Raw genomic sequence first — 21518 nt, forward strand, 5'->3', positions numbered from 1 at the left:
TTCCCCTCAGAATTCCTCTGTCATTTAGGTTTACTCTTAAAATAGTTTCAGTTTTCTCAATGGCAACAGTCTTTTCAGCTATAATAGATGACCCAATTTGAAAGAATATGGATTCTGTCCCTGCCCCTGAGGACCATTAAAGATATTCTCAGTTTAAATTTTTTAAAAATGTGACCCATAAATCATATTTTATATCTCCTTGATTGGCCATACTGTCAAAAGAGGTCACTCACCATTGGGTTGGAACACTAGAACTTTCTGAGTGGTGGAAGGGTTCTATATGTAGGCTGTCCAGCGCACTACCACTGGCCACACATGGCCGCTGAACACTGGAAATGTGGCTAGTGCGGCAGAGGAACTGAATTTTACATTTTATTTGCTTGTAATTAATTTAAATTTAAACAGCCACATGTGGCTGGTGATCACCGGTGATGGATAGTGCAGGTCTGGGAGTATGCACATAGAAGTGTTTTCCCATGGTGAGAAGGAAGTATAAATATAATTAAGCAACCACATCCACTGTAGTCTAGAGGTGGGGAGGGCTCACTAAGAAAAAAAAGAAAAAAAAAAAAAAGCAAGGGACAGATTCCTGGAGCAGGAGTTACACACGGACGCTTTGGAGTCAGACGGACCCGGATTCGAGTTCGGCCACCAGGACTTTATGGGGTGACTTCCTTGGCCTCCGGGAGCCCCAGCTGCCTCCGCGGAGACGGGGGTTAATAACCGTCGCGACCACGCGGGGTCGCTGTGAGCACTGACGGAGAAGATGCGTGCGCAGCGCGGCCCGTAGCGCTCAGCGCGGACCCCTACCTTGCTCTTTTCTCGCAGCGTCTTGGAGATCATGTTCTGCTCAGTGCAACTGTTCCTCAGCTCCTCCTCGAGCTTCTTTATTTCTTGCTCCATGTCTTGGATTTGCTGAAAGAATGTCAACAACGGGGAAGTCAGCTTCCTCGAGGAGAAGCAGAAGCCCGTTTCTGGGCTGACAGGTCTGAATCCTTGCAGCCCAGTTCATCCGGGTCCTTGAGGTGGAGACCTGGAATTAGCTGGTCTAATTCCCTCCCTAGGGGAAAATGCTACATATTTAAGGCAATGTAGGCTCCCCCCCGCCCCTTTTCAAATAATGTATTAAAAGTGCTGGATAAGGGAAAGTAATGAGTTTCTTTTGAAAATCAGCGCAGATCTTGAGTTAAATACCACAAGATATCCATTACCTCATTAGGAGCCTGTCCCTTGGAATATATTTTTGAGATCAATCTAAACAAGAGCAAACTGTTTGGAGGACACAATGGCCCAATTCGGAAGAAAAGAACAATGAACTGTTTCTTTTTTTCCATTTGAAGCAGGGAATAAAAACGTTCCTGAAGTGGAGCATTCCAGCTTGTGCTTCCCAATGAACGGAAAATGCGAGTCTGGTGATAGGCAGGTTGCATAGGGAATTAACATTTTAATTTTAATGGTCGTATTTTCATTGTATTAATTTTATGAAAGAATATATATATGATTTTATATATTATATATGGAATCTATATAATCTTTGTATAAGGAATCTATATAAAACAAATGATACCTTTTCTTTTCCTTTTTGTTTTCTTTTTAAGAATTGGTGTAAAATTGATTCATTCAAATAAAAATACAAGAATTGACTTAAATAAGGATGGTAAATCAATGATAGTGCAGATGGCTATGACCAAATTTGTGATGGCAGAACATAAAAGTTTGGGAATCACAGGTCCAGGGGTGGGGGAGCAGAATGAACTGGTAGCCGCATGTGGTGGCCTGCAGGCCACCCCCACCCCGTCCAACCCCAGTCCAGCCCCAGAGGAAGCCCCATAAAGGGGGGACAGCCCAGTGCCCAGAGAATCCCAGGACAGCGTGTTTTCTGTGGCCTTTCCCCCCGACTCCTCCTTGAGGCTAGAGGCAGAAAATCCAAGAATTATGAGGCAACATTAAAAAAACTAACAAAAAACCCAGACATCTATTCTTTCTAATGGGCCCCAAATCCCACCAATGCCTCAAAGGTCCAAGTCAAGCTCTTCTGTGGACCCCTACTAACGAAGAGGTTCAACTCACAGTTTTGCAGAGTTTTAACTCTTTCTCTTGGGCTTCCCTGTGCTCCTTCTGAGCTTCCTCCTTCTTTAACTCTTCTTTCAGCGCTGAGCACTGTAATAAAAGGGACAAAGAAAGAGGCCTAAGTTGGCTGTATGGTCTTGTCTGGGGGTTCCAAGTTCCCACATCTGCCCCTGAGGGCACTTCCTGCTCTTTAAGCCAATCAACGCCCAAATTCTGAGCGGGGGGCTCACTGTGTCTGAGGCGCATGCAGTAGTTCCTAGTTCAGTCCTCTCATGAGTTCTGAGGAATAAACCTCTAAATTCTTCCTCCCAAAGCCAGTCACCCAAACCACAGGGAAATCCAGCTTCACAGAGTGCTGGGTGGAGGGATGGGGCTCTCTGTGATTGGCAGAGTGGCTTTTAGGGGAGGCACTGGTTCTTAGTGGTTTATAAAAGTCATTTCTCAAAGACCTAGCAGCCCTGGGCCTGGGAGTGCAAATGGAGCAGCCTTTCTGGAGGGCAATTTGGCAATAGGCATGAAGAACACACCAATGTGCCTTCTTTTTGACCTAGAAATTCCATTTCAGGAATGCAACCCAAGGACAAGGATTGGGGAAATTGGCAAATCTGTAGGTTCCAGGATGTTCATCATGGGACTGTCAACGCCATTAGAGAAAACTAGAAACAACCCAAGGGTCCAACAAAAGGCACTGGTTTGTTACATTGCATGTGCACCAGAGAATATTATGTAGCTTTTTTTTTTTTAATGATTCAAGGATTAAGTCATACATGCAAAACATACTGCTAATTTCATTAGCAAAAGATCAATGTAAAAACACTCCACAGTTCTGCAACTGTCAATTTAAAAAATTTGGTTCTAGTGGGTCAAAGGTCCAACATTGTGTTCTTGCCAATGTGTAGGATGTACAGAATATTGTTAGCACTAGCGCTGAGTTATAGAACTTCACAGACCCCAAGGAACATTCTTAGGAAAAGCAACAGAGGAAGCACATGTCTGTGAAGGTGAGGTAAAGGGAGTCTGTATTAATCAAGTTACAGTGTTGGTCAGCTGGCAAGACAGTGATGTTAAGAGGGGTCAGAGTTTAAGAATATCTAAAATATTTAAAAAACTGTAAAGCTGCAACACATGATTTTTACACCTAGTTATGAAGGAAAGCATGTATTTGGGGGAATGCACTTTTACTAATCTACAAAACAACAAAATTCTAACGCATTATCAGATTTACATAGTTTTTAAAACCAATGATAGGAGCATTTACTTATTAACACGGAAAAACAGTATTTAAAGTTTTAAAAAATAGTATGGGATAAATTCATTTTGTTAAGTATATATATTTATTCATAGGTAATATATAGAAAGAAGACTGGAAGAATAGACATTAAAATATTAACATTGGTTTCTCAGGATGTTTTTTCTCCGATTTCATTTTGTTTTTCCATATTATCTAGTTATTTTAAAAAAATGAACCCATATGTCATGTGATTTTTTTAAAGACAGGCATTTTAAATGTTCACAGATAGCGTCCTGTGGTGATGAATTGACAAGTTGACCTGTGCTAATGGTGGGCACAGGCTAGAGAAGAAGGGGGTCTACCCAGGGTTAACAAGAATGGGAAAATGGTTACAAAAACAAACCCAATGCATCTGCATCTAAGGAGTAGAATAGCCAACCAGGTGGTATTCTTCTATATTTCTTGCACCTTGCATCAGCTCTACAACCCACCCCCTTCTCCAACACACACACACACACACACACACACACACACACACACACCCCTAGGAAATCAATCTGCTCAGGAAAAATGAATGTATAAGGCTGGGAGAGGTGACTGACCAGGTGAAGAGGCAGAAGAGCACAATTAAAATCAGTCTTCTACTTCTCAAAAAATGCTTTTGTTATCCCCATTTCACAGATGAAGAAATTGAGTCCAAATAAGTTACAATACAAGAAAGATCTGGGGGGAGAAAAAGAGAAGGAAAGAAAGCTCTGGGACTGGACCCTGGTCTGTCTGACCCCAAAGCTTGTGCTCTGCCTTTCACCAGCTCCAAACTGGGTATTGTAATAAGCATCCCATGTTACTTCTTCTGCCTTTTCCTTGGACCCTCAAGATCTGAAAATAATGATGTGAGCCCAACTACTCCCTCGCCAGCGCCAATGCAGACATAACTAATCAATCAGGTGGCCACCATGACTCTTTCAGTTACCACTTGAGATGAAAGCTACTGGGTTTTATCTTGACTCATCAAAAGAGGCAAAGCATACAGATCTTAGAGGATCAAGATTCTAAAAAAGCCAGCACTGAAAGCAAAAATTGCAAATTGTCAAAATTACATTTTAAAAGCACTTAGCTTGTCTAAAAGGTTCATATTATACAGAGGAATTCTTACATACATAGAAGTCTAAGGGAAGAAATGAAGGCCTGTACGTCTGCATCTGAACATTCAGGCATTCTGCTTTAAAGGTAACTATGGAAATGTTATAGTGACTGGGTGATTGTGGTGGCCCTACTTGCCCACAGTGGGATTTTACTCAGTTTCAATATTAAGCCTTTGCAATGTGAATACATGCTTAAGATGAGTTTGTTGCTGGGATTAAGCAACCCAATTTATAATAGGCATTAGAAAATGTTTGCTGGATTTGAATCTACATCTTGCTCATTCTGGGTCAGATGCATTCTTCTTTGCAAAGCTACAGAGGAGAACTTGGCCACATGCTGTCTTCCAGGTGGGAATTTCATGCTTTGGTCCCATCTGGCAGCTATCCTCCTTATGCCCTTGGCCACTGGTCTCATCTGACATGAGAGGAGGGAGTAAAATGTAAACTCAGGGCCCAAGGTACATGGGTATATACTGTGACCCCACTTTATTTGCTTTCCCCGACGGCTGCAGGAGGATGACTGAAGGTGCTGACACTCACTCTGGCATTAAGAGCTTCCAGCTGATGGTCCTTTTCTTTGTTCTGACTTTTTAGTTGATTCACCTCCTGTTCTAGGTTATGAACTTGCTCATTCCTTTCTAGCATGTCTTTTTGCAAAGATGACACCATCTCTATGAAAAAAAAAAGGACTCATATAGGTCAAAGAGGCAAAAAGAATTCCCGCCATCACTACCACCTGCCCACCAATTTGCAGATGGCCCCTTCTGAGCCCGGTCACACCTGGTGCTCTGTGTGGTGCTGTCCCCAGGGATCCTGGAAGTTGGAATGGGAATGAGACCAATATCCACTGAACAGCATTGGTTTAAAGTCTTGGTGAGTGTGAAGGAAAAGTCAGTGAATATCGGCAGGGGCAGGAAAGGCCTTTGGAGGCCTTTGTGGGCATAGGCCCTGCAGAACTAAGAGAAGCAGAGTCAGGGAACAAAGGCCCAACAGAGAGAAGGACCAGGAAAGAGTTCTCCAGAAGTCAAGAGATGGACCTGCGGCAGAAGGGGTCATGTTGGAAGCAGTGTGGATGGATTCATACTCATCTGTGTTTGGAACCCATCTCTACCACTCATTAGTCAGGTGATCATGGGCAAGTTATTTAACCTTCCACTGTATGTACCCCACAGGGTGATTATACGGGTTAGATGATATGATATGTGTACAAGACATAATGGTGGGGTTCTGAGTAAAGAACACCTGCTGGTAGGATTGGAAAACTGCACTCTAGCAAGCTATAGCTTTACCAAATTGTATACAAATACTCAAATAATCCTGCATTTCCCAAAATAACCCTATGAAAACAAGCAAATGCCCCGAAGTCAATAGAAAATTATAAAGCATTTGAAGAATCTAGAAGACATGGATAAGCCAAATGAACAAATCAAAAAACCAGAAGAGACTCAAAATTTGGAGCAATTAAAGAAGTACAAACAAATCTCCAAAACAACTTCAACAAGATGGTTAAGGACATAAAGGAAATTAAGTAGACTCTACAATAGCAAAAAGAAGAATTTGAAAGAGTAAATAAAAAAAAATAGCAGACCTTATGGAAATAAAAGACCCTGTGGATCAAATTTAAAATATACTAGAGACACACAATAGTAGATGTGAAGAGGAAGAAGAAAGGATAAATGAACTTGAGGACAGATAATTGAATTTGAGCACACAAAGAACAAATGGGAAAAAAATTGGAAATGGATCTCAGAGAAATGATAGTCAACATGAAGTGAACAAATGTAAGAATCATGGGTGTCCCAGAAGGAGAAGAGAAAGATAAAGGGCTAGGAAGAATGTTTCAAGACATAGTTGAGGAAAACTTCCTAAACCTTCTAAATGACATAGATATGCAAATCAAAGATGCCCAATGAACTCCAAATAGAATAAATCCAAATAAACCTACTCTGAGACATACTGATTACATTGTCAAATGCTGAAGAGAAGGAGACAGTGCTGAAAGCAGCAAGAGAGAAGCAATTCACCACATATAAGGGAAGCCACATAAGACTAAAAACTGACTATTCAGCGGGCACCATGGAGGTGAGAAGGCAATGATATGACATACTTAAGATCCTGAAAGAGAAAAATTGCCAGCTAAGAATTCTTTATCCAGCAAAGCTGTCCTTCAAAATTGAGAGTGAGTTTAAAATTTTCACAGACAAACAAATGCTGAGAGAATTTGTTAACAAGAGACCTGCCCTGCAAGAAATACTAAAGGGGGCTCTGCCAGTTGGAAAAAAAAAAGAAAGAGAGTGGTCTGGAGATGAGCACAGAACAGAAGAACATTAGTAAGGGTAACTTACAGGAAAAAAAGAGAGACAGGGAAAAAAATAGACCTAACAACTAAAAACCAAAGGATAAGATGGCTGGTTCAATAACTTCCTTCACAGTAATAAATCTGAATGTGAATGGATTAAATTCTCCAATTAAAAGATACAGTCTGGTAGAATAGATTAAAAAGTATGACCCATCAATATGCTGTTTACAAGAGACTCATCTTAGACCCTGTGACACAAAGAGACCGAAAGTGAAAGGATGGAAAAAAATATTCTACACAAACTGCAACCAAAAGAAAGTTGGGGTAGCTATACTAATATCGGACAAAATAGACTCTAAATGTAAAGATGTCTGTGCCAGTTTGAATGTATTATGCCCCCCCAAACTCCATTATCTTTGATATAATCTTGTGTGGGCAGAGGTATCAGTGTTGATTAGATTTTAATTCTTTGAGTGTTTCCAAGGAGATGCACCCCACCCAACTGTGGGTGATGACTCTGACTGGATAATTTCCATGGAGGTGTTACCCCACCCATTCAGGGTAGGTCTAAATTAAATCACTGGAGCCATACAAATGAGCTGACAAACAGAAGGAACTCAGTGCAGCTGAGAGTGACATTTTGAAGGGGAGCTACAGCCAAGAGGGACACTTTGAAGAATGCACAGAAGGTGAGAGAGTAGCTGCAGATGAGAGACAGTTTGAAGATGGCCATTGAAAGCAGACTTTTGCTCCGGAGAAGCTAAGAGAGGACATATGCCCTGAGAGCAACTAAGAGTGACATTTTTGAGGAACTGCAGCCTAGTGAGGAACATCCAGGGAGAAAGCCATTTTGAAACCAGAACTTTGGAGCAGATGCCAGCCACATGCCTTCCCAGCTAACAGAGGTTTTCCGGACACCATTGGGCATCCTCCAGTGAAGGTACCCAATTGCTGATGTGTTATCTTGGACACTTTATGGCCTTAAGACTGTAACAGTGTAACCAAATAAACCTCCCTTTTATAAAAGCCAATCCATCTCTGGTGTTTTGCATTCCAGCAGCATTAGCAAACTAGAACAATGTCATAAAAGACAAAGAAGGACTCTATATATTAATAAAAGGGATATTTCACCAAGAAGAAATAACCATCATAAATGTTTATGCTCCCAATCAAGGACCTCCAAAATACATGAGACAAACATTGGCTAAACTGAAGAGAGCAATAGACACATGTACAATAATAGTGGGAGACTTCAATACACCACTCTCTTCTATAGATAGAGCAACTAGACAGAGGCCCAATGAGGAAACTGAGAACCTAAACAATATGATAAATGAATTAGACTTAACAGACATATATAGATCTTTACAACCCAAAGTACCAGGATATACATTCTTCTCTAGTGTCCATGGAATGTTCTCCAGGATAGATCATATGCTGGGGCACAAAACAAATCTTAATAAATTTAAAAAGATTGAAATTATTCAAAGCACATTCTCTGACTGTAATGGAATATAACTAGAAATCAACAATTACCAAAGAACCAGATCTTTCACAAATATGTGGAGGTTAAACAACACACTCCTAAACAACCAGTGGGTCAAAGAAGAAATTGCAAGAGAAATTGGCAATTATCAAGAGATAAATGAAAATGAGAATACAACATATCAAAACCTGTGGGATGTAGCAAAGGTGGTGAGGAAAATTTATAGCTCTAAATGCATATATCAAAAAGCAAGAAACAGCTAAAACCAAATAACTAACCAAACAACTGAAGAGGCTAGAGAATGATCAGCAAACCAATCTTAAAGCAAGTAGACAAAAAGAAATAACAAAGATGATTAAAACAGAAATAAATGAGCTGGAGAACAAAAACAACAACAACAAAAATAGAATAAATAAAACCAAAAGTTGGTTCTTTGAGAAGTTCAACAAGATTGACAGACCCTTAGCTAGACTGACAAAGTAAAAAAGAGAGAAGACCCAAATGAACAGAATAAGAAATGAGAAGAGGATAATTACTACAGATCCTGAAGAAATAAAAAAATCATAAGAGGATACTATGAAAAACTGTATGCCAACAAGCTAGACAATTCAGAGGAAATGGACAATTTCCTGGAAACAGATGAACAACCTAGACTGACCCAAGAAGAAAAAGAAGACCTCAACAAACCAATCACAAGCAAAGAGATCCAATCAGTCATCAAAAACCTACCTACAAATAAATGCCCAGGGCCAGATGGCTTCACAGGGGAATTTTACCAAACTTTCCCAAAAGAATCGACAGCATTCCTGAGCAAACACTTTAAAAAAATTGAAGAAAAAGGAACACTACCTAATCCATTTTATGAAGCTAATATCACTCTTATACCAAAACCAGATAAAGATATTACAAAAAAGGAAAACTACAGGGCAATCTCCTTAATGAATATAGATGCAAAAATCCTAAACAAAATACTTGCAAATTGAGTCCAAAGGCACATTAAAAGAATTATACACCACGACCAAGTGGGGTTCATTCCTGGCATGCAAGGGTAGTTCAACATAAGAAAATCAATCAATGTAATTCAACACGTTAACAAATTGAAAGGGAAAAATCAAATGATCATCTCGATAGATGCTGAAAAAGCATTTGACAAAGTTCAACATCCTTTTTGATAAAAACACTTCAAAAGGTATGAATTAAGGGAACCTTTCTCAATATGATAAAGGGCATATATGAAAAACCCACAGCTAGCATAATACTCAATGGTGAGAGGCTGAAAGCCTTCCCCCTAAGATCAGGAATGAGACAAGGATGCCCGCTGTCACCACTGTTATTCAACATTGTGCTAGAAGTTCTAGCCAGAGCAATTCTCCAAGACAAAGATATAAAAGGTATCCAAACTGGAAAGGAAGAAGTAAAAATGCCATTATTTGCAGATGATATGATCTTATATTTGGAAAATCCTGAGAACTCGACCACAAAGCTACTTGAGCTAATAAACAAATTCAGCAGAGTGGCAAGATATAAGATTAATGCACATTAAACAGTAATGTTCCTATACACTAGTCATGATGTAACTGAAGAGGCAATCAAAAAAAAATTCCATTCACAATAACAACTAAAAAAATCAAGTACCTATGAATAAACTTAATCAAGGATGTAAAAGATCTCTACACAGAAAATTATAAAATTTTACTAAAAAAAAAAAGTATTTAAATAGGTGGAAAAATATTCTGTGCTCATGGATAGGAAGACTAAATTTGTTAAGATGTCAATTCTACCCAAACTGATCTACAGATTCACCGCAATTCCAATAAAAATTCCCGCAACCTACTTTGCAGACTTGGAAAAGCTAGTTATCAAATTTATTTGGAAGGGAAAGGGGCCTTGAATTGCTAAAAACATTCTAAAAAAGAACGAAGTGGTAGGACTTACACTTCCAGACTTTGAAGCCTACTATAAAGCTACAGTGGTCAAAACAGCATGGTATTGGCATAAAGATAGATATATTCATCAATGGCATCAAATTGAAAGTCCAGAAACAGACCTCCAGATATACAGTTGACTGATTTTTAATAAGGCCTCCAAATCCACTGAACTGGGATGGAAAAGTCTCTTCAACAAATGGGGCTAGGAGAACTGGAGAGCCATACCCAAAAGAATGAAAGAGGACCCCTACCTCACACTCCATACAAAAATTACTCAAAGTGGATCAAAGACCTCAATATAAGGACAATACCCTAAAATTCCTAGAAGATAATGTAGGGAAACATCTTGAAGACCTAGTGTTAGGAGGTCACTTCTTAGACTTTATACCCACAGCACAAGCAATGAAAGAAAAAAATAGATAAATGGGAACTCCTCAAAATCAAAAGCTTCTGTGCCTCAAAAAACTTCTATCAAAAAGGTGAAGAGGCAGCCAACTCAATGGGAGAAAATATTTGGAAACCATATATCTGATAAGAGACTTTCTTTGTAAAGAAATCCTACAACTCAACCAACAGTAGTACAGACAGCCCAATTATAAAATGGGCAGAAGTTATGAAAAGGTACTTTTCTGAAGAGGCAATACAAATGGCTAAAAAGCACATGAAAAAACGTTCATTTTCACTAGCTATTAGGGAAATGCAAATCAAAACCACAATGAGATACCATCTCACACCAATAAGAATGGCTGCCATTTACAAACAGGAAACAATAAATGCTGGAGAGGATGTGGAGAAATTGGAACTTTTATTCATTGCTTGTGGGAATGTATAATGGTACAGCTGCTCTGGAAGACAGTTTGATGGTATCTCTGAAAACTAGATATTGAATTACCCTGCGATACAACAATTCCACTTCTCAGTATACACCCAGAAGATCTGAAAGCAATGACATGAACAGATATTTCTACTGATGTTCATAGCAGCGTTGTTCACAATTGCCAAGAGATAGAAACATTCCAAGTGTCCTTCAACAGACAAGTGGATAAACAAAATGTGGTGTATACATACGATGGAACACTATGCAGCAGTAAGAAGCAACAAGGTCCTGAAACATACGGCAACATGGATGAACCTTGAAGATACAATTCGGAGTGAAATAAGTCAGACACAAAAGGAGAGATAGCATATGTTAACACTCCTATGAACTCTCTGAACAATGTAAAATCAATGTCTTATAAAACAGAATATTGGGGACCTAGTGATAGACAGAAGCTAGTGAGGGGAATGATAAGCTAATATGTTTAGATATGTTAATGGGTGAATTCAAAGGTGTGGTAATGGATAGGGGTGACACTTGTTTGTTAATGGGATTATAAGTATCAGAGCTGTATTGAAAGTGAATAGGATTGAAAGGGGTTGTTTAAAGGCATGTTTCCTACAGATAAGCACTACAAATCTAGATGCGGGCTTGCATGATATACTTCTAAGGTATGATACTAGCCCAGAGAGTCAACAACAGAAGGGTATACGGGAAAAATCTACATACTGCATACTAGAGACTATAATTTACCATACTAGTACTACACAAATTTAATTAAAAAAAAAAAAACATAATGGAGTGGTCTAATAGTTTGGAGGCTTTATAGACCCCAAAAACCATGTTCTTAAATCTAATCCGTTCCTGTGGGTGAGGACCCATTGTAAGTAGGATCTTTTGTTGAGTAGCTCTTAAGATGTGACCCATCTCATTCAGGGTGGGTCTTAATCCTCTTACTGGAGTCCTTTATAAATGGGATGAATATGGAGAGAGACACAGAGAGAAAGCCAGAGAAGCTAAGAGAGACAGTAGCTAAAAGAGAAACACACAGAAGCTCAGAAAGAAAGCCACAGATGGAGCGGCCAGAAGCTGAAAGCAATGAAACCCAGGAGAGAAGGACCAGCAGATGCCAGCATGTGCCTTCCCATGTGACAGAGGAGTCCCGGATTGCCAGCAGCCTTTCTTCAGGAAGAAGGTACCCTGTTGATGCCTTGATTTGGACATTTTCACAGCCTCAGAACTATAAACTTGTAAGTTAACAAATCCCCATTGTCAAAAACCAGTTCATTTTTGGTTTATTAATTTTGGTAACTTTAGCAAACTAAAACAAGTAGCTAGCACATAGTGTTCCCTTCATGGTATCTATTATTCTTTTTGGTTGCTGCTTCCAGGTTGACCTCAACAATCGCTGCCTCCTGGTATCAGGCCCTCGGTGGCCCCCCACACCCCCATACTGAATGGGCTAATGTGTGTACTCAAGATGACAGTGTGGACATGTTGGAACATGACTTCCAAGGCTGGGTCATAAAAGCCATGTGGCTCCGTCTTTGTCCTTGGCTCACTCGTTCTGGAGGAGGACATCTGCCAGGTCAGGAAGTCACTCAGGCAGCCCCATGGAGAGGCCCACGTGATGGGCAGCTGAGGCCTCCAGGCAGCAGCCATGTGAAGCACCTCCTGGAAGTGGACCCTCCTGCTCCCACCAAGGCTCATCCATGGCCTTCTGAGAGTCCCCGAGTGAAGGTGCTCCCAAATTCCTGAACCTCACTCAGGTACTGGATGAGGTAACAAATGTTTATTGTTTTTTTACACTGCTGAACTTGGGGCTAATTTGTTGCACAGCAATCGATAACTAATACATTATTGTATTATCACACTGAGGAAAAGGGGGGAGAAAGGGGCACAAATGCAGTGGCACTGGGTTACCTCACATGGTTTTTTTCTTAGAAGAACATAAGATCCGGCTTTATTGGTAGGTATCAATCAAGAAGGTAGGTGAATCACCCCAAAGTAAGGTGTTAATAATAGGGTGGTGATCTAGTTTGCTAATGCTGCCAGGATGCAAAACACCAGAGATGGATTGGCTTTTATAAAAGGGGGTTTATTTGGTTACACAGTTACAGTCTTAAGGCCATAAAGTGTCCAAGGTAACACATCAGCAATCGGGTACCTTCACTGGAGGATGGCCAATGGTGTCTGGAAAAGCTCTATTAGCTGGGAAGGCATGTGGCTGGTATCTGCTCCAAAGTTCTGGTTTCAAAATGGCTTTCTCCCAGAACGTTCCTCACTAGGCTGCATCTCCTCAAAAATGTAACTCTTAGTTGCACTTGGGGTATGTGTCCTCTCTTAGCTTCTCTGGAGCAAGAATCTGCTTTCAATGGCCATCTTCAAACTGTCTCTCCTCTGCAGCTCCTGTGCTTTCTTCAAAGTGTCCCTCTTGGCTGTAGCTTCTCTTCAAAATGTCACTCTCAGCTGCACTAAGTTCCTTCTGCTTGTCAGCTCATTTATATGGCTCCACTGATCAAGGCCCACCCTGAATGGGTGGGGCCATGCCTCCATGGAAATTATCTCATCAGAGTTATCACTTACAGTTGGGTGGGGTGCATTTCCATGGAAACATCCAAAGGATTCCAATCCAATCAGCACTAAAATGTCTGCCCCACAAGATTGCATCAAAACATATGGCTTTTTCTGGGGGACATAATACATTCAAACCGGCACATCCATTTAAAAATCATTCCAACATGTTTGGTATTTGCAAACTCAGCAGCACCCCACTTCTGGTACCAAAATCTGTTCTGGTTTGCTAATGCTGCAGGAATGCAAAACACCAGAAGTGGATCGGCTTTTATAAAGGCGGTTTAATTTGGTTACAAAGTTATAGTTTTAAGGCCATAAAGTGTCCAAGGTAAGTGATCAGCAATTGAGTACCTTCACTGGAGGATGGCCAATGGTGTCTGGAAAACCTCTGTCAGCTAGGAAGGCGCATGGCTGGCGTTTGCTCCAAAGTTCTAGTTTCAAAATGGCTTTCTCCCAGGACGTTCCTCTCCAGGCTGCAGTTCCTCAAAAATGTCACTCTTAGTTGCTCCTGGGGTATGTGTCCTCTCTTCGCTTCTCTGGAGCAAGAATCTGCTTTCAACGACCATCTTCAAGATGTCTCTGTAAACTACAGTTCCTTTCTCAGCTCCTGTGCATTCTTCAAAGAGTCCTTCTTGGCTGTAACAAGCTCACTCCTTCTGTCTGAGCGTATATAGTGCTCCGGTAAACTAATCAAGGCCCATGCTGAATGGGCAGGGCCACACCTCCATAGAAATTATCCAGTGAAAGATCTTGCCCACAATTGAGTGATCACATCTCCATGGAAACATCCAATAAAAGTCTCCAACTCAATCAACACCAATACATTTCCTGCCCACACAAGACTGCATCAAAGATAATGGTGTTTTGGGGGACGTAATACATTTAAACCGGCACAGGTGGTATATGGGAGCTCTGTAGCTTATGCATGATTGCTCTGTAAACCTACAACTTCAATAGTAATAATAATAATAATAATAATAATAATAATAATAATAATAATAATGTATGTGAAATAAAGAACAACATGATCCAGACTTTCATTTTTAAAATGAGCTTCATATAGTTAAGCTACCTGGAAATGGTTTGGTCCCTTTGAAGTCTGCCTTTACACTGTGTTAGATGGGACTAGTGCAGCCTGCAGTCAGAGCTCACGTGGCCTCACCACAGAGAAGCATCTTGAGTTCTTGGCTGGAGGCCCCCCGAAGTATTAGTAAGTTTCTCCATTTTGGGCATTGGGAAGGTGAGCTATTTTTGGCCCTGTGTGAGCTTTGAGATTGTCATCTCTGCGTCTTGTGTGTTTGTACTGTTCTCAACTAGTTTCCTCAAACACATGCTGGTCAGAACTTAGCTGAAGAGTTGAGGGGCCCCGCTGCAGCTCTCCAGGGGGCTCCCTCTCTGCGTCCTCTCCTCTCTGGTGCTCTGCCCGGAAAGCTCGAGCTGCCTTGGCCTCTCCAAGTTCTAGCTCCAACTCTTCAACTCTGGGACACCCCTGGGCTCCACCAGGATCCTCCCCTCATCCACTCACCCCTACCCCCCATGCTGTGGTCTGGACAGTCTGCCCAGCACTAAGCTGGGGCAATTTGGACCCCCTCCCCCCGACGGGCACAACGTGGAAGCAGGAAATGAGCGACCAGGATCCGGGGGATGGTTGTTTTCACACATGAGCCAGCTCAGTGCTTCTCAGACGTGCACACAAACCACCTGGGCGTCTTGTCCAAGGGCAGAGGCTGATTCGGGAGGCTGGGAGGGGCCTGGGACTCTGGGAGGGGCCTGGGACTCTGCATGTTTCACAGAGACCCGGGTGGTGCTGACACTGTGCTGGCCCCGGGGCGTGCTCTGAGCAGCGAGGGTTGAGCCCCTCCCAAGTGGTCCCCTAACCAGGTCCGTCTGACTCCGGGTTGGAGAGTGAGATCCGAGACCAGCTTGAAGCCTGGCTGGGATTTGACAGATGTGGGGTGAGGGGGAAGGCAGGGGCCAGCAATGGGCTCACCCCTACATCCCTTCTGCCTGGAGCAGAGCTGGTCTGCAGCAGGTGCTCCACACATCTTAGGGCATTCCAAGTCAGGGAAGAGCAGGAGCAGAGGGATTCCCCGGGAGGGGGGAAACTGCAGAGTGAGGTGAAGAAGAGCTGGCGGTCAGGCTGGCCTGGGGCACTCGGATCCATATAGACACCACTGGTGACTCACGTGTGGCTCTGTGTCATGTGCAGCTTTTACAGCTAGGGACACATTTCCTGCCACAGATGTGGGTGCCTTGCAAGCAACATGTCTCATCGCAGACTCATTACAACACTCCCTTCCCTCATTCTCTTTTAATGCTACCAGCCCCTTCACTTCTCCAGGCTCTAAACACCTTACATGCTTCCCATCACACTTAGATTAAAATGCAAACTCCGCAGTGATCCAGCCCCCCGCTCCCGCTCTGACCCCACCTGGCTCCACACTCCTGGTTCACTGCACTCCAACCACGCCTGCCTTCGGCTCCTCACACGCAGCCCCCTTGATCCAGCCTCAGGGCCTTTGCACTGGTGCATCCTGCTCCTGGAGGCCTGTCCCCTCCGGCCTCTGCACTTGCTCCTTCCTCTGCTTCCTCAGAGACCACTCCCCTGCCAGCCCACCATGCTCTTCTCCCTTCCCTTCATCCCCCCTTGGACATCACATTGCCCAGTTTCCTTTTTTCCCAGGTTCTCCCACTCCCTGAAATTAGCTTATTTCTCTGTTGACTTGTTTTTGGCCATCACCCGTGCCCTAATTCAGCCCCGTGAACATAGGGCTCTATCCCTAGCACCTAGAACAGCTCCTGGCATATAGTAGGTGCTCAGTAAATGCACTGAATGAATGAATGAATCCAGGTTCTGAAGAAACAGGCAGTGCCCTATCAAGGGTGGGCCATGAGTAGGCTGCCCCTCCCCACACCCCAGAGCTCCTGCATTGAGTGGTCTGTGCCCATCGATCAGAAAAATGTTTGCACTTGGGCCCAAGGGATCAAGGGAAGACTGAGGAAGATGATGGGTGACCCCGTTTCATCTTCACTGTAGTTTGCATTCACGTCCAACTGGCTTGCTCAGCTGCCCAGCCCACATAGTGTCCTGTTTTCTCCCCAGTGAGGCAGGTTCTCAGGCTGACTATCTGGCTTAAGAGAGAACATTTGCTCAAATATTTACTGAGTGCTGACTTTGAGCCGGGCCCTGCATCAGGCAGGAAGTGGATGGCATGTACACCTCTCTAGGGGGCGACCTCTAATTCACGGACAGCGACTGCCGAAAACTCTGAGGTCGCATCCAAGTGCAGTGAGAAAAAGGGCAGCGGTTGATTGGTGATGTCTGCCATGGCCAGGAAAGCTGCTGGAGGGGATGATAGCTCTGGGGCCTGGCCCACCTCCCTCCTCGCTCCCCCACCTCCAGGAAGGGCTTACCTGCTGTGATGGCATTGTCCCTCCTCAAGCTCTCGCCCTCATTCTTCAGGGATGTGATTTCTGAGTTCCGCTCGGACAGGGTCTGGCCCAGTGCCTGACTGTAGCCTTTCTGTAGGGCATTCATCTGCAGGAAGAGGCAACACACAGTCAGAGGGGGCCAGCCCGGGCCCGTGAGTCACACCGGCACCTCTTCAAAGTTGGAGAAACATTCTGGTGACTGATCTTTGGTGGGGGTGTTGGGGAAACCAGACTTTTTAGTTTTAACGAGTGGAAGGGAAAGGGGAGGGCCTGTTCTTTCAGTGGTCGCCATTTCATATGTAATCAGAACATGAGCCTCATTTTTGTCTCCACAAGGGGCTCAGGCCCAGCTGCCTCCGGGAATACCTGACCCCTTAATGTGCATTCCTGTGACATTTGGACTCTCGACCATAAATAGTCCAGCTGTGGTCCACAGCATCCAGCACTAACTGGATTCAAAGTGTGGGAGGGGAACAGGTTATAAAATTAATCCCTTCTAATGACAGCAACAATAACTTATATCTCATAGAACCCTCAGAGCTTATATGGCCCACCCACAGACGCTGCTTCTTCAATAGATCCTCACAGCTCCCCCAAATGCAAAAGTTCCTGTTCCCATTTTGCAGGTGAGCAAGTTGAGACTCAGAGAGGTGAGGTCACTGCTAAGGCTCACAGGGCTAGTCAGGGGTGGGGATGCAACTGAAATCTAATCTTCGGTTGCCTCATCCCCATTCTTTCCACCTTAGCACAGGGTTCTAGGAACCCACATTAGTAGTGAAGAGGCTGTAAAGTATAGCACGGACTTGAGATCCAGAGGGCCGGCTTTCGAATTCTGTCTCTGCACCTCCAGCTGTGTGAGAGTACGGAAGACACCAATTCTGTCGCATTTTTCCCTCTCTGTGGATGGGATGATGCTGGTCCCCATCCCATAGGATTGTTAAAAGGATTTTAATAAGTTAGTATATGTAAACGTGCTTAGACCCATGCCTGTGGTTATTGACTCATATAACTACCCATGGTGTGTTTCAGTGTCAGCTTCTCTTTTCTGTCTGAGGGAAGGTACGCTGGTAATATCTTAGTGTGCATTTGCAAGCCTGATCTGGGCTCACTTAAACACCAGGGTGACTTATCAAGAGAAGACACAAGAACCGTTGCTTATTGTCATATCATGTCATAGGCACAGTATAAAGAATGTCGGCGGGGGCTGTGCTGAATGTGGCGATGGGCACGCGGACCTCGCCACTAGATGGCGCTCCTGCTCTTGTTCCTGGTTTCTCTCCCCGACTCTCCGGTGCTGTTTCTCTCCTAGAATTAACAGAGCCACCAAGGTTTCACCATTCATATGGCCAATTTCATGCACCATCGTGGCTCAGAGTCTACAGCATTTGGGGTGTCAGGAAATAATGGGGAAGGGGTGTGTGCTAGAACAGGGCACGGGGCGGGGGGCATGCATTGTTCTGTGCCCCGCTTTCCTCAAGGCTGTGCTTTTGCATGTTTGTGCTTTGGAAACTTCCAGTAAAAATTTCTCTTACTATTCTCTGTGGAGGAACTGTAACTTACTCATACAAGGTACTTGGAATAATTAAAAAAAAAAATGTTTCTAGCTGTTCTCAGATAAATGCTTTGCTTTTTGCATGACACCAGAATCACAACCCAAAATGACAAGCTTCCGGCAGGGATGGGAAAACATGTCCTCTAAGATTCCAGCGTTGTCTGACAGATAAAAATATTTCAATCTACATAGCAGGGCTATGGGATTTCAGATTGTGGGAAAACTCCAAATTGTCTTCAAACCTCTACGTTACTTTCACTCCCCAAATAAATATCCGTATTGTCTATAATTGGCATCAATTCCAAGCTGTTTAATGTTTGTTATACTGTGTAATAAAATGGGTACTGGATTATAAGAAAGTTAATAGTGCTAGAAGGAGTGATTGCTTCAAGATACTAATTTGGCTGCTAATTAGCAAAAGAGGCGCAGGGTGCAGGGATGTAGGAATTCTTTACAGCTATTGTAGTGGATTGAAGATCTTTGCAAACAAATCATTCTGCACGGAAGTCCAGAGGACCAGGGAGAACCTACAGAGTAATCAGAACAATAAATCAACCTGCAATGTACTTTCTAGCTGAATGTTCTGCTGGCAATAGAGTATTTAAGAAACTAAGATGTGAGCAGATGAAACTGGATTTGGGTTCAAACCAACTGCAGCCTCTATTCAGAGACTCTTTTTTGTAAACTATTTCAGTTATGCATAAAGATCATGGGAAAGGCGACAGTATGATGAAGCAGAGTAATGAGTTCTAAGTGATTTCTTTGTAAAGCAACAATTTTCCAGGTATAACCAGCTACTTTTAAACAATGCTCAAATTGGGACCTGCTGACACAGACTCAAGGTATGGAGGGATTCATTCTAAACCACATACCCAGGCGAGACATGTCACTCCTGCCCAGGAAGGCTCTGACATGGGAGAATAACTGAAAGGGATATTTCTCCATCCAATTGTGAAATTACATTCAGATCAAGAACATGATGCTCATTAATGGGTTAGCTACGTTTCAAGGCAGCTGTATGCAGCAGCACATCCCATGGCACCCGCTACTTTTGTTGTTCCTTCAAAAACATCTGAAGGAGAGTAATTTTCCACTTAAATATTAGAGCATGTAGTTATCTAATTGTTTATTTTCTGTCTCCCTCCCCGGAATGTAACCTGGGAAGGGTCAGGATCAAGTCTGCCTTGTTCACTGCTGAATTCCCAGAACAGGGTATGGTACACGATAGGCACTCAAAAAATACTTGTTTGTTTGAAAGAATGAATGAGTGAACGAATGAATGGACAGACAGGCACAGTCCAATTGGAGTTCTGAAAGGTAAGTGCACCCAGTCCTTGCACTCATGGAGCTCACAGTCCCCTGGGAGAAACTCCTGGGTTCACTATGCACAACCTGAGTCCTCTTCTTAGGTTCCATTTCTAGGACTGAAACTGAGCACCTGGAATCAGCTACAGAAGGAAAAGGCAGTAAACAGGGGCCAGAGAACAGAGCCCCAAGCACGACTGCACTTCTAGGCAGTCGTATGTGTGCAAGCCAAAACTGATCAATGGCCAAAGTTTTAAATCAAATTGTTGAGATGTAATTTATATGCAGCAATGATGGCCAATTTTAAAGTAGTTCTCTTAAAAAAGGAATCTAGTTTCAAGAGAAAGGAACATGACTGGTAAATCTAGAAATTCCAGGTGGAGAATTTTTGTTTGATGAAATTTCACATAAATGAGTCAGCAACTGCCTGCAGATAAAAGGCCCCAGTGTTTAGAGCACCAGGATCCCCTCTCCCTCTTTCCAGCTAACTGCCCATAGCTCTTTCTGGCGGGGGCTGGGTGGGCCTTATAGGCAGTAGCCAGAGTGACGTAGTTGGGAGGAATATAAAGTGGGAATGAGAGCAAGGAGTCTGCATTGAGGAGACCTGAGTTTAAATTCCACTACTGCCTCTAACTTGCTGTGCAAGCTGAAACAAGTTACTGGGTGTCTCAGAGCCTGCCTCGGTTTCCTCATCTTATAATGTTGTCTCAGAGGGCTGTGGGTTTAAATGAGTTCATACTTGCACATGGTAGGTGCTTGATAAATGCACGAGGGGACACGACAACTTGTCTCTGGGACTTACCTGGCCTTTCAAGCTCTGGATCTCTCTCTTTTTGGCATCGATGTCCTCATCCAGAACCTGAAGCTTGTGCGATATCAGCCTCTCATTCTGCCTGGGGGCTGTTGCCACTGACAGCTTCTGAGCCATTTCAGCCACTTCGTTCTGCAGGTCTGCTATCACAGCATCTTTGAATTGGGATTCAATCTCAAAATTCGAGAGACGGCTGACTTCTTTTCCCAGCAGCAGAATTATTTCATCCTGGGTGGAGATTAGATGGGAAGTTTACTAGGTGTGAATCTGGATGCAAGGTTGAGCCCATTTTAAATTGGAAAAACATGAAGTAATTCTGTGGGGAAGGTGACGGCAGGCAGGGAGGGAAAAGAACTTTCAAGTCTGTCTCTGTTCCTTGGGAAATCTCATAGAGACAAGAGCTTGCTTAAAATTGAATATGGGTATGGAGGCTGCTACAGTGGGCTGTTTATACCTCATATTATATTTCATATCTTTCCTTTCCCCTCAAATCATATTTCATATTGAGAACAACCATCCCACCTAGCAACTTTTGTTACCAGAAAGTTTATCTAAAATGTTTTTTGGAATTGACTTATCCAGCCTCAGCCTAGCAAACTGGGGATCCAGGAAAGGTAATTAGGAAAATGACTGAAGGGAGAGGGTTCTACTCAACTACATTCTGACTATAATGAGGGTGATTTTTTTAATTAAAAAAACCTTAAAAGCATTTTATAAATTCTGAAATATTTCTTTTCCCTTCCCTCTCTTCTGGGACCCATACCCCTTTTATAATTCACAAAACAATTTATTCCAGGTAACTGAGCCTGGAAAGTTAATGAGAGGGGGATGGCTATTTATTTGTACGGGCTTGTATAAACTTCAG

General features: G+C 42.9%; 1 protein-coding gene across 10 annotated transcripts in view; it reads right to left on the reverse strand.

The window, feature by feature from the left end:
- Nucleotides 1-21518, reverse strand: part of FHAD1 (forkhead associated phosphopeptide binding domain 1) — a 174446-nt gene that overhangs the window by 74943 nt on the left and 77985 nt on the right. For all 10 annotated transcript variants that reach the window (XR_005215504.1, XM_037828462.1, XM_037828468.1 and 7 more), the window contains exons 6-10: nucleotides 20645-20881; nucleotides 16968-17091; nucleotides 4987-5117; nucleotides 2071-2160; nucleotides 811-915 (exon numbers count right to left, since the gene is read on the reverse strand). Coding sequence is in view for 9 of the 10 variants with exons in the window: in XM_037828462.1 (XP_037684390.1) it covers nucleotides 811-915; nucleotides 2071-2160; nucleotides 4987-5117; nucleotides 16968-17091; nucleotides 20645-20881 (687 nt within the window). In the remaining variant the exon portion in view is untranslated. The remainder of the gene's footprint in view (nucleotides 1-810; nucleotides 916-2070; nucleotides 2161-4986; nucleotides 5118-16967; nucleotides 17092-20644; nucleotides 20882-21518) is intronic.

The sequence above is a fragment of the Choloepus didactylus genome, chromosome 2 (genome assembly GCF_015220235.1).
Source record: "Choloepus didactylus isolate mChoDid1 chromosome 2, mChoDid1.pri, whole genome shotgun sequence".
Lineage (NCBI taxonomy): Eukaryota > Metazoa > Chordata > Mammalia > Pilosa > Megalonychidae > Choloepus > Choloepus didactylus.